General features: G+C 35.8%; 1 protein-coding gene across 2 annotated transcripts in view; it reads left to right on the top strand.

The window, feature by feature from the left end:
* The first annotated feature begins 3,445 nt into the window (after positions 1 to 3,445).
* LOC127881958 (mitochondrial import receptor subunit TOM70-like) overlaps positions 3,446 to 13,390 on the top strand; it is a 39,864-nt gene continuing 29,919 nt past the window's right edge. The window contains exon 1 of one of the 2 annotated variants that reach the window (XM_052430233.1): positions 3,446 to 3,762. In XM_052430233.1, the coding sequence (XP_052286193.1) occupies positions 3,493 to 3,762 (270 nt within the window). In that variant the 5' untranslated portion in view covers positions 3,446 to 3,492. The remainder of the gene's footprint in view (positions 3,763 to 13,390) is intronic. The other variant, XM_052430231.1, reaches the window with a different exon arrangement.

Genomic DNA, 13,390 nt, shown 5'->3' on the forward strand with positions numbered 1-13,390 from the left:
TCACGTCTGACTGGATTTTTAATCTACATAGTATTATTCAGAAGGTTTTAGCAAATAATGTGTGTGTGTGTGTGTTGTGTGTGTGTGTGCGTGCGTGCGTGCGTGCGTGCGTGCGTGTGTGTGTGTGTTTTTAATATTATCTATAGAGATTATTTGTATGCTATGATTTAGCCAATCTTCATCTCACTGTGTATATGTATTTATCATATGATTTATTTTGCCAAAAGCATGTAATGCTGATTATGCGAATAAATATACCATAAACCACTATTGACTCACAAACTTTCAAATAGCCGTATGTGTATTTGCGTAATTAGCAATCAATTAATTACCGACTCGGGCCTTTAATTTACCGACACGGGCCTTTGATGGCCAATTAGTAACCAATAAGTAAACAACTCACCGCTTTAATTATGATACAAACTGTGTAATTTATTGAAGGAGTAAATAAAGTCAGTTGAACACACAGTATATAATACCGCTAGACGGTACGAACGAACAACGACGTTAAAGGTATTTTTTTACATATATAGAATAATAAAGCAATATATTATTTTCAATTGATAGTTATAATTTAAATATTATCTTATAAAAACTAATATATCATATTTTCATTGGATAGTTATAATATAATTATTATTAAATACAAACTAATATACATCATAGTTCACAACATATTTCTTTTTTCCAGGATGGCATCGCAGAATCAACGGTCGAGCAGGGCGTCCCGACCTAGGGTTTTACGTGCTCGTCCCCCTGTTGCGCCATGAGGCAGAAACAGTGAATCTGACAATCCGCCTTGTGTCGGAGCACGCCCTGACTCGGGTACACCGGAAAATTTTCAAAGAAGTGCGCGGGCGGCTATTCGAGATCTTGGAGAAGTACGAAGACGATGACATGACAACTACTCAACTGCTGAGAGCGTGCAGCCATATCATCGGGCTGGGACCTAGCACAACCCAGGATGACATCCACGATGAGGACTTTTGAAATGCAATACATTGTATATATGATTTGTGTATGTCAAAGACCTATAGATAACACAGATTGGAAACTCTCGTCTTCGCGATAGCGATATGCGATAATATCTAACGGCGGACGCGGGTCACGTGACATCGATTTTGGAGATGCCGGTGTACCTGTAGATTCTTCCCTGTTCCAGCTACTGTCGGCCATTTTGTTTTAAAGCAATCAATTATGCGCAAAGTCGGTCGCCGCAAACAGACATATTGAATATTTTTTTCTGTAAATAAAAATAAGTTTTTATTTTCTTTGTTGATAATGCTTCAGGTTTTGGAAGTTATTATTCTTATGTATTATTAATTTATCGGAATTTGAAAGAGAACAATGGATTTGTTCATTTTCGATAATTTTTGAAAAATTGAAAGGCCCAAACGATTTTTGTCAAAAACTTCTTCATTTCTCATCACAGATTGATTAAGTAAGATGGTTATGCTAGGTGAGATGTTAATCTAGGTATGATTTATAAAAAGTAGTCGAAAATAAGGCATTTTAAAGGATTTTGCCTTTGTACAATTTTATACTGTTATTTCATTCAATCATTTTCACACCTGTCGCCAAAGTGGTTTGTTTCTTTCTTAAAAACTTTTCTATTTCTCATTCCAAATCTTTGAAGTATGATTTTTATGCTAGGAGAGATGTTAATCTAAGTATAAATTACAAAAACGTAGAAGAAAATGTTCAATTTAAAGGATTTGGCCTTATACAATGTTGGTACATTTTTAAGCTCTTTTCCTCTGTTGTAAACGATTGCTGTCAAACGTGTTTTTGTTCTTTTTGATAAACTTTTTCATTTTTCATCCCAAATAGATAAAGTCAGATTGTTATGCTTGGTGATATGTTTATCTAGGTTTGATTTAAACAAACTGGAGGAAAATGTTCATTGTAAAGGATTTTGGCCTTGTACAAAGTTGGTACAATTTTTAGCTCTTATACCCTATTCTGCACACCTGTCGTCAAACGTGCTTTGGTTCATTGTGAAAACCTTTGTCATTTTTCATACAAACATAACATCTCCTTCAGTTCGCTAATTGATCCGACAATTAACACGCGCGTGAAATGTTTGTTTTGTTTTCTTTTCGCGAAATCCTAGTCCATGACACTTAGAGCTTTTATTAATTACCAATAGAAAAAAACTTGGTTACAAACAAAACTTTAATAACCTATAACTCATGAATAAGATCTTAATAAAAAATAGAGAATTAAAAAAAACTGAAAAAATCCACAGAATCAATATTGAAATAAGACTAACTGAAACCGTTTTTGGATCGAACGATCATAGCATTTATTATACTGGAATGTTGTTTTTATCAGAGACCTAGATCTATGTGTCCACATATATCTATCCGTTTTGAAATAATATTATTTTATAAGGTTTTAAATGTTTGAATTAAAAATGTATACAAGAAAATTTTATCAGCAAAAGCCTTTTAAATAAATTATTCAACGGCATTCTCGCCGCGATTTGGAAATTCTTATAGCGCTATTACTTCAACGATCGCGGCATTATAAATTCTTATTTTAGGTTAATAGAATCGAGAAATTGTAAAAGCATAATTACTCATGTTTCTATGAAACTTTATTTTATAAAAATCGGATAATTATTGACCAAGTTACAGCCGCCTTTCTATAGCGCCGTAACATTTTCGCATAACTTTGCTCGATAATCGTAGCCGTTGCTACTGGACACGTCGCTATCTTATCGCAATCGTGATACATCGGCTATCTTCGGACTCCTCCGATTGATTTATGGAATAAATCGTCTGCTAATCCAAAGTGGTCTTATCAGTTTCTCGACCACATGACCCCCGCCGCGAGATAGCCCGATAAGGCGCGAAGTTTCCAATCTGTGTATTCTATAGGTCTTTGTGTATGTGTATGATAGGATAGTATGCTGTTGTATTTGTGTTTCTATATTTGTGCACTTTTGTATATGTGTATTAAAACAATGTTTGAATATATTTATGTTATCAATCTAGATATTTTTAAAATGTATGCATGCATTCACTTTTGATGTTGTTAATGTCAATTTATTGCAAATGTTTGTATATATTTATGTAATCTCTGCCAACACAAGATAATCCTACCAGATTGGGTAGGATGCAATTTTTTTTTAAATGTATGTTTGCATTCACTTCTGATGTTTTAATATATTTATGTAATGTATTGTTAATGTATTATATGAAGCATTTAAATTGACTCTTAAACAATCTTGAAAAAAACATTGTTGTTTTCCCATTGAACAGATGTTACAATCAAAGGTGCGAAAGTTTCCTGTTATGATTTCACACCCATACGGTATTATTCACACCTATCCGCCTATATATTATCAGTGGGACGAAACGTCCAATGCACTCCTACACAAATATCAGTGGCACGAACTGGTAGTGGCACGAAACGTCCAGCACCCATTTAGTTGATTTAACCCCAAACGGATCGGCCTACGCCGTACTGTGACACATGTGATCTAAAATGGCCCCGACCACCGACAGTGTCTCGTCAATTTTTGAAGGGTGGGAGAAATGGCAAATAGCTTTAGCTGTCGGTGCGCCTATAGGATTGGGTTTAGCGGGACTTTGGTTTTATTCGAGATCCAAACAGCCTGGAGGCAATGACAATGCAAATTCGAAACCGAAAGTTGACGAAATAAGGCCCACGAAGGTCAATACAACTGAGACAGCCCCTTTCCCTGCTCCTGGCGTCCCGAGAGCAGCAGAAAAGTCCACACTAGATAAATCTAAGGTGATTCTCTAGATATAGTCACTTGTGATTAAAAAAAAATACTGGTTATTAACCCATGTACATGTACGATTATGCTCAGCTGTGTGCTTAATTTTTTTAAATAAAAGTTTGCATTCAGGGAATAATAATGAACAGGGCTCGGCCGTGAGGGCGACGTGGGCGACATCTTCGCCTGGGACATAATAATGTCGCCCTTAAATTACATGAAGGAGAAGTTCACTTCGCCTTCTTTTTTACAACATCGACGTTTTTTTCTCTCTACTTTTTCATCTAAAAATTCTCTATTTTCACATGTCATAAAGTCACCGATGACGCTTGTTATGTTATCAGTTTATTATCACAGCAAAAGATCGACTGCTGTGAAAGCTTATCCAGGCAACTAGCATACATGGGCATTCACTCCAAACAATAACGGTTTAGATCAAAAGATCATAGCGAGTGTCATTTAGCCGACAGTTTGGATAGTTCTCTGTTCTGCAAGCCGAATTAGTACACGCCTTGTTAAGCGGTACATTAACATCGATAGTTACCAATGAGAACGCGCGCATTGTATATACATATGCAGTAGTTTACCTGAGCGATGAAATGACGTCGTTATAGACATGTATTTACGCTCAAAAACGTTTACACGCGCAACACATTCCCAACAGCAAATATGAATACGATTTATTCTAGTATGTTCTACTGTTTACTTGTTTCGTGTTTCAAAACTCATAAACACTAATTATCCAGTCGATGTGCAATTCATTTTGTCAGACATTAATTCATAACCATATAAACGAAAACTAACAACCCACCCATGCAAACTGTAGTGCTAATTTCCATAATTTTATCTACCGTATCCATATGTTAACGACTTAATTTTATATACCGCAACCTCTTTGCGCGTGCTGTAAGTTGTCTAATGATTACGTGATAATTGATTGACCATTCGATAATTACAGGTTTTTGGCAGACGGTTAAAGAAAGTCGGAAAACTTATTAAAGAAAAACAAAATTGATCAAAGGTCTATTAATTACGTAGATCCACTACTGTAAAAGTCCAGCGAGTTTTGTCAGTTTGTTAATCCACCGATAATTACGAGTAACACCCATCTTATATAAACTGGAATCACAGTTCATTTTTATACTAACAATATAAAGAAGTGAAACTCCAGCTGCTGGAGCAGTATTGAATTTTCATTAAAAACAATTAGTTGGTCCTTTATTTAAGGCAAGTGACCGATTGCCCAAACAGTACAAATAGCACAATACAGCACAATACAAACCAACATAAACACAAAATATGAATAAAGCTGGGGTCACCGCCTTGGAACGGTCAATGCAAAGCATTGGGGGTTTAAACCTGGTTATAGAGCGCTCAACCTCACACTTGGCCCAGCAATATTCATAATACATTTAAGTGTAAATAAAATTTAACGTCATAGCATCGTAACTCAAATTAAACAATAATAAAAGGGAATTAAAACGCATTCAATTTAATTACTATTTAATTACTCAATTGAACAAGTCCTAATACTACACAATAGACATTGAGAAAACACATTTCCTCGATTAGATATAAATTATCCGAGTAGAATAAAATTGCTACGTCATGACTCATGACCTTCGACATTGCAAATGGCAGATGTATTGTAACATTTAACCCGCGTTCAATTCAAAGCTGGCGATTCAAATTACAAGTAATGGTGATTTAATAATGGAGAAAGCATTAACTGGATTTAACAAACATGTACGTGTAATAAGGTTTGTTAAACCAGATAACAACAAGGAAAATTTGGATTATTAAATGAAACAGGTAAGGCATTCTCAAGTGTACATATTTCGGATATGTATACATTCGGATAAACAGTAACAGATATACTATATGTCCCATGCATTAAGATTGTGTTTTGTTGACTCGTTTTTACCACAATTTGGTGATTTCATGACGCGAAGAATTTCCAATGGCATTGGTACCGGACCTGTTCCCAATTGGGTGAAAAAAATCACTTACTAATTATCATGTACATTATGATGTAAATAGGGTTTGGATTGTCATTGCATTATTAAAGTACTGTTTATTTTTATGATGCACATGGAAATCACAAGTTTTATTTGTATGAATTGATTTATGTGACTTAATATGTAAGGATTTATTGAATTTGAAAATAGTATTTGTTTGTCATTTATGATGATACTTAGGCTTGGTGTAATGAGGGGTATAAAACAAGCGAAAATTTTATTAAACGCCGAACAGAAATCACTTCTCCTTCTAGTGGCCTCACTTCTCCCTAATTTCAGCTCAGGGAGAAGTCACTTCTCCCTCAAGTTTGAACCTAGGCTGAGCCCTGATGAAATGCACTTGTATGTACGTACTACAACCCAAAGATTGTGTTTTAAACTCCTCTGTAGTTACCAGGTGGATCGTGATAAAAATTTCAAAGTTTAATGATCTAAATTTTAAGATTATCTTAAAGAAAGGAAATATGGGTTTCGACAAGGTTTGGCGGATATATAGCCTTTATTAAATTGAGTCTTTTTTTTCCATCCTTTAAAGAATATATAGTCACTTGAAGCTTGAGTGTTTCTTTACAATAATAATTGTTAACGCATTGGCAGTCCAGGCTTGGCAAAATTGGAAAAAATCTGCCGGTCATCTCGACAGGCATTTCAGAAAATGTGCCTGTCCGGAGAAAATTTAGCGGAAAAACAAACCAAAAACAAACAACAACACAACTATTTACATCTTAGAAACGTAAAAAGCACATATTGGATGATGATCATCCAACGAAATATGTAACAGGGCATCTAATTGGTCAAACTATATTTAACTGACCAATGATATCCATTTAGGCATAATAATAAAGTAAACTTAAAGGGATATTATGGGCATTTTGCACTGTTGAATTGAGCTGAAAAGAATTAACAGGTCAAAAGAGTTAGTTAAAATGTGGTTACTGACCAATTATCTGCAACTCATCTTGCTACCAGTTGTTTATAAAAATATATTTTATATTCAATATTCTTACATGACTCACCCAATCCTCTAAGCCGAAATGATCCGTAAAACAAATTTGTGTCTTTGTGTCATATGAAAGAATCTGCACTAAAACTAAATTTAGGTTCACATCGTACATGCATGATCAGTTATCAAACGAAAGTATGGTTGATATTCAAATGCATTATTTTTCTCTTTCCGGATATTGTTTTAGTATGTTGATGCATTAACAAATATAAGTGTATATGAAGTGAAGACACCAAAAATAAACAACTGTTGCGATAGACACCTATAAACTGCAGGGGTCTCGCGAGTGGGCGAAGTGAGCCATTTGTTCGCTTGGGGAATATTAATTTCGCACATTAATTTCATGCAGGCGAAGTAACATCTCCCCATTTAAATGATTTACTTTGTGCCAGACATTGACTGATTAAAATCAATTTTATAAGCAGAATTGGACACAGACGATTCTCAGCCATAACTTAACCCCATTTACAGGTCATGCAAAGTTGAACATTCAAAAGAACAGTCTGGAGCTTTTAGACTTCTTGAAATTGTTCATAGATGATGCCATGATTAATTGCCTTGTGCTGGTTACAAATAACTATGCTTAAGCAAAGTTAAATGGCCCATTATAAAAACAATACTCAAGAATGATCAAATGGGAAGAGGTAACCTAGCACTGGCAATAAATATGGGGCTCATTTACAGGTCAGATTTGGAATCTCTGCTGTAAAATGAGATTTTAAATGAATTTTAATTTAAAACAAATACTTGTAACAAAATATGAATTTGATTTCATGTTGAATTGCTTAAAATTAACAAGGAAGTAAAAAGATTCTGAACATTACTGGTTTACATTGAAGTTTATTTGATACACCTGTTCAGGAAAAAAAATAATTAAAAGTACCATCATTATCAACTATCAATGAGAAATAAGAAAAATGTAGGTTTTATACAATAACATGTCTTATTGTATAAAACAAGTGAAGAGTTGATTGTACACTGAACAGAAACCACTTATCCTTTAAGTTGCCTCAAAATATACATTAAACTAAGATGCAATTGTACCATTTCTCCCAAAGATGTTACCAATTCTCCCTATTTTGGTTTCAGGGAGAAGTGACTTCTCCCTAAATTTTGAGCCTAGCTAGACCCCTGAACTGTTAGATGCCCATAATATCACTTTAATTAAGTAGAAGTATCGAAAATAAAATTGCGGTTTCCGGACACTTACTAGTACAATTTAAAATGATAACATTTTTGGAGACTTAAGACGAGTGCATGTTATAAAGATATCACTAACATTGTTTATATTTAATAAAAAAACTTTTTAAAGCCATGCTTCATAAAGAAATTCATATTTTGATGTCCTTATCTACTCGAACAAGTGTTCTGCGGTCGGAGACATATGCCTTCCAAAACGTGGCCTTGACCGTGACCTTGACCTTTGACCTAGTGACCTCAAAATCAATAGGAGTCATCTGCCAGTCATGATTGATGTACCTATAAAGTTTCATGATCCTAGGCCTAAGCGTTCTCAAGTTATCATCCGGAAACCATTTGGTGGAAGGACTGACGGACCGACCGACAAACGGACCAACATGTGCAAAACAATATACTCCCTCTTCTTCGAAGGGGGGCATAAAAACATGTCAAAGCTTATCAAGATCTTTTTGTTAGAATGCAGTTGCAGATTTTGCGACTGAGTTTGAAGTAGGTTTTGTGTAGCCAGTTGATTTGCTAATTGTACAATGTACAAACTTTGCAAACATCAAAACAATGAGTGATTTCATTTACATGATGTAGTGAGGGGTTTGCTCTTGGAACTTTCAACTTTGAAAAAAATGTGATTTGTTTGCATTCATTTCACATTTTGCCGGTCGCCAGGACCGACATTCTAGTTAAACCTGCTGGACCAAATGGAAATCTGCTGGTCAGGACCAGCGAACCGGCAATTTCGCCAAGCCTGGCAGTCTGCAAAATTCACCATTTGCCTGATCCCCAATGTAATGAAATCTCAATTCTTGCGATAGAAAAATAGCCTATCAATCGCCTGATTTTCAGTCTATCAATCGCCTGATTTTCAACAAAAGAATCATAAAATAAAATTTTGAAAATAAAGCAACCAAATATAAATATATTTTGGAGGTTAATGTTTACAGTAACACCTTTTGGTTTTCTTCCTTTATAATCCTTCATTCATATCTAAATCCAGTTTGGCCAATATTTTAGCCGTCATGGTACATCACCTTCTCGCTTCTGTAGTGCGATAAACAATAATCCCACTTGCTCAATATCACAGATAAACAGTTTTACGCCATGGGGGTGTCAACTTTGACCTTCTTTAATGAGTTGGCTAATGGATTTTAAGCTCCACTGGCCAGAGGCCAGCGGAGCTTCTGTTATGGTCCTGTGTCTGTCGTGCGTGCGTCCGTGCATGCACTAACTTTTTCTTTAAACATCTTCTCCTAAAGTACTGGTCCAATTCTGATGAAATTTCTCAGGAATGTTCCTTGGGTGAACCTCTTTCAAATTTGTTCAAATTATGCCCCTGGGGTCAAATTTGACCCCGCCCGGGGGTCACAAAATTGTAAATTTGCTTATATAAGGCCTATTTTGTGAAAACTTTCAAAATCTTCTCATCCATAATCATTTGGCCTAGGGCTATCAAATTTGGTATGAAGAGACATCTAATAGTCCTCTACCAAATTTCTTCATATTATGACCCTGGGGTCAAATTTGACTCTGCCCCGGGGGTCACAAAATTGAACATATGCTTATATAAGGCCTATTTTGTAAAAACTTTCAAAATCTTCTTGTCCATAACCATTGGGCCTAAGGCTATCAAATTTGGTATGTAGAGACATCTAACAATCCTCTACCCAATTTCTTCAAATTATGCCCCTGGGGTCAAATTTGACCCTGCCCCGGGGGTCACAAAATTGAACATATGCTTATATTCGGCCTATTTTGTGAAAACTTTCAAAATCTTCTCGTCCATAACCATTGGTCCTAGGGCTATCAAATTTGGTATGTAGAGACAACTAATAGTCCTCTACCAAATCTCTTCAAATTATGCCCCTGGGGTCAAATTTGACCCTGCCCCGGGGGTCATAAAATTGAACAAATGCTTGTATACGACCTATTTTGTGAAAACTTTTAAAATATTCTTGTCCATAACCATTGGGCCTAGAGCTATCAAATTTGGTATGTAGAGACATCTAATAGTCCTCTTTCAAATTTTTTCAAATTATGCCCCTGGGGTCAAATTTGACCCTGCCCCAGGGGTCACAAAATTGAACATATGCTTATTTAAGGCCTATTTTGTGAAAACTTTCAAAATCTTCTCGTCCATATCCATTGTGTCTAGGTCTATCAAATTTGGTATGTAGAGACATCTAATAGTCCTCTACCTAATTTCTTCAAATTATGCCCCTGGTGTCAAATTTGACCCTGCCCCAGGGGTCACAAAATTGAACATACGCTTATATGGGGCCTATTTTGTGAAAACTTTGAAATTCTTTGTGTCCATTACCATTGGGCCTAGGGCTACCAAATTTGGTATGTAGTGACATCTTATGAACCTCTACCAAATTTGTTCAAATAATGCCTCTGGGGTCAACTTTGACCCTGCCCTGGGGTGGTCACAAAATTGAATAAACGCTTATAAAGCACCTATTTTGTGAAATCTTTAAAATCTTCTTGTCGAAAACCATTCAGACTATGGCTACCAAATTTGGTATGCAGTAACATCTTATAGTCCTCTACCAAGTTTTTTTCAAATTATGCCCTTTGGGTCAAATTTGAGCCTGACCCGCAAGTCACAAAATTGAAGATTATATACGCTTATATCTTGCTTATTTTGTGAAAACTTTAAAAATATTCTTGTCCTTAAATCTAGGACCTAGGGCTACCATATTTTGTATGTACATGTAGTGAGATATAGTAGTCCTCTACAAAGTTTGCTCAAATTATTCCCCTGGGGTTTAATTTGAACAAGCGTAGGGGGTCACAAAAGTGTACATGTGCTTAAATAGGGCCTATATTTAAGTATTTGCGCATGCAGAGAATATTTGTTTCAGCCTTTTTTCAGCAGTGGAGCGATACAGGGCCATCATGGCCCTCTTGTTTTATGTATAACCAACAGCAAAGATTAGTTATTGATGGACAGAAAACATCATTATCTATATCAATGATTTGCAGGATGTAGTTGGTTGTAATTTGTTTGGTCAGTGAACCACACCGACTTCAAACAGATATTGATCAACTATGCCAATGGAGTAAGGACTGGTTGTTAAATTTCCACATTAGCAAATGTAAAATTGTGTCATACAGAAATGTGAAATTTCATATATGGCTGAGAAAGAAAGTACCGGAAAACGTCAATTTGCCAATAGGAAAAAAACTAAAATTTCTCAATTGCTGTCCAAAAAATTTCCAATCGAAGGTTTCCTCCCTCCCCCCCCCCCCACACAAAAAAATAAATGTACAAATGAAATGCAACAGTTAAGTTAATTTCCCTTTGCAGCTCTATGGCTTAAACCTAAGTAAATATAATATTGACAGCTTGACAACACTAAGTTATCAATTTTAAAGTATTTGTTAGCAACAAATCAAATACACAAATATCGCAATCTGAAGACTTCACAACACATATTTTCCCAATTTCACAGGGTTTTCTGATAATTTTTCCAAAAACAAAATTGGGCAAAAAAAATAGATGGTTTCATTCCGGTTCATTGATTTTTGGCAAAATTATCTGCTTTTGACTATATTTACCATTTTCCAGAGGTTTTTTATGCAAGGCTTTCAGATATTTAGCTGATTTTTGGTATATCAAGCAGTCTACTTACATGACTTATAGATGAAGTGTGAGTTTCATCCCATTCATTGATTTTTAGCGAAGATATGGGCCTTGGACTTGGGAGGGTAAGCGGGCACTTGGCAGGTACATGTATTTGATTAGTTGGCGACCAGGAGAATAATATCCATTCAATGACACAAACAGGTTAATTGTGCGTCGTCAACTAAGGTATTTTAACTCAATTGGTCACATTAGAAAATCTTAGAAAAACTCTTTTTTTTAACTAAATTGGTCACCTAAGAAAATCTCTGTTAAATTAAAAAAAAAACTTGTTACAACTGTAGAGGCCACGTTTATTACTCGATATTGAACAAACTTGGTCAGAAAATTTATCTTAAAAATATCTGTGGTTAAGGGTAAGTTCAAATATGGGTCTATTCCTGTCCATAAAATAGGTAACCTGGTCAAATCTTAGCAAAACTTTGTGACCACTCTAAAACCACATTTAGGACCCAGTCTTAATGTTTTTGTAAGAATATTTATCTTGATACTTTTTATGCAAAGGTCAAATCAGGGTCAGGTGTGCCTGAAGACTAGGTGTTTTGGTCAAATCTAAGAAAAAACTTTTTACTGCTATAATCAATTTATATGGAGCATATAGTAGCGGCTTCGTCTGTCCGTCCGTTTGCCCGTGCCTCCGTGTGTCTGTCCGTGCACAATTTTTGTCCGGGCTATTTCTTGGCAACTAATGACCGGAATTCAATGAAACTTTATGGGAAGCTTAATATCAGCGGGTTCTGATCGGATGATTTTTCACAGAGTTATGGCCCTTTGAATTTTTCCATTAACTGTACATATAGTGCAATTCTTGTCCGGGCTATTTCTCAGCATCTAATGACTGGAATTCAATGAAACTTTATGGGAAGCTTCACTACCAAGAGGAGATGCGCAGTTCTGGTCGGATGATTTTTATGCCCCCGGATCGAAAGATTGGGGGTATATTGTTTTTGGCCTGTCTGTCATTGTATGTGTGTGTCCCAAACTTTAACCAAAACTTTAACCTTGGTCATAACTTTTGCAATATTCAAGATAACAACTTGATATTTGGCATGCATGTGTATCTCAAGGAGCTGCACATTTTGAGTGGTGAAAGGTCAAGGTCATCCTTCAAAGTCAAAGGTCAAAAGAACAAATTCAAAAACTTTAACCAAAACTTTAACCTTCTTCATAACTTTTGCAACATTGAAGATAGCAACTTGATATTTGGCATGCATGTGTATCTCATGGAGCTGCACATTTTGAGTGGTGAAAAGTCAAGGTCATCCTTCAAGGTCAAAGGTCAAATTTATGGCTTCAAAGCGGCGCAATAGGGGGCATTGTGTTTCTGACAAACACCTCTCTTGTTCACAGAGTTATGGCCCTTTGAAATTTTCCATTAACTGTACATATAGTGCAATTTTTGTCCAGGCTATTTCTCAGCAACAAATGACCGGAATTCAATGAAACTTTATGGGAAGCTTCACTACCAAGAGGAGATGTGCATATTATCAGCGGGTTCTGATCGGATGATTTTTCACAGAGTTATGGCCCTTTGAAATTTTCCATTAACAGTACATATAGTGCAATTCTTGTCCGGGCTTTTTCTCAGCAACTAATGACCGGAATTCAATAAAACTTTATGGGAAGCTTCACTACCAAGAGGAGATGTGCATATTATCAACGGGTTCTGGTCGGATGATTTTTCACAGAGTGATGGCCCTTTGAAATTTTCTATAAAAAAATCTTGTCCCCCAACTACTGTGCCCTCAAGACGTTTCCTTTATCTGAATATAAAGTGCAAT

Source organism: Dreissena polymorpha, chromosome 5 (genome assembly GCF_020536995.1).
Source record: "Dreissena polymorpha isolate Duluth1 chromosome 5, UMN_Dpol_1.0, whole genome shotgun sequence".
NCBI lineage: Eukaryota > Metazoa > Mollusca > Bivalvia > Myida > Dreissenidae > Dreissena > Dreissena polymorpha.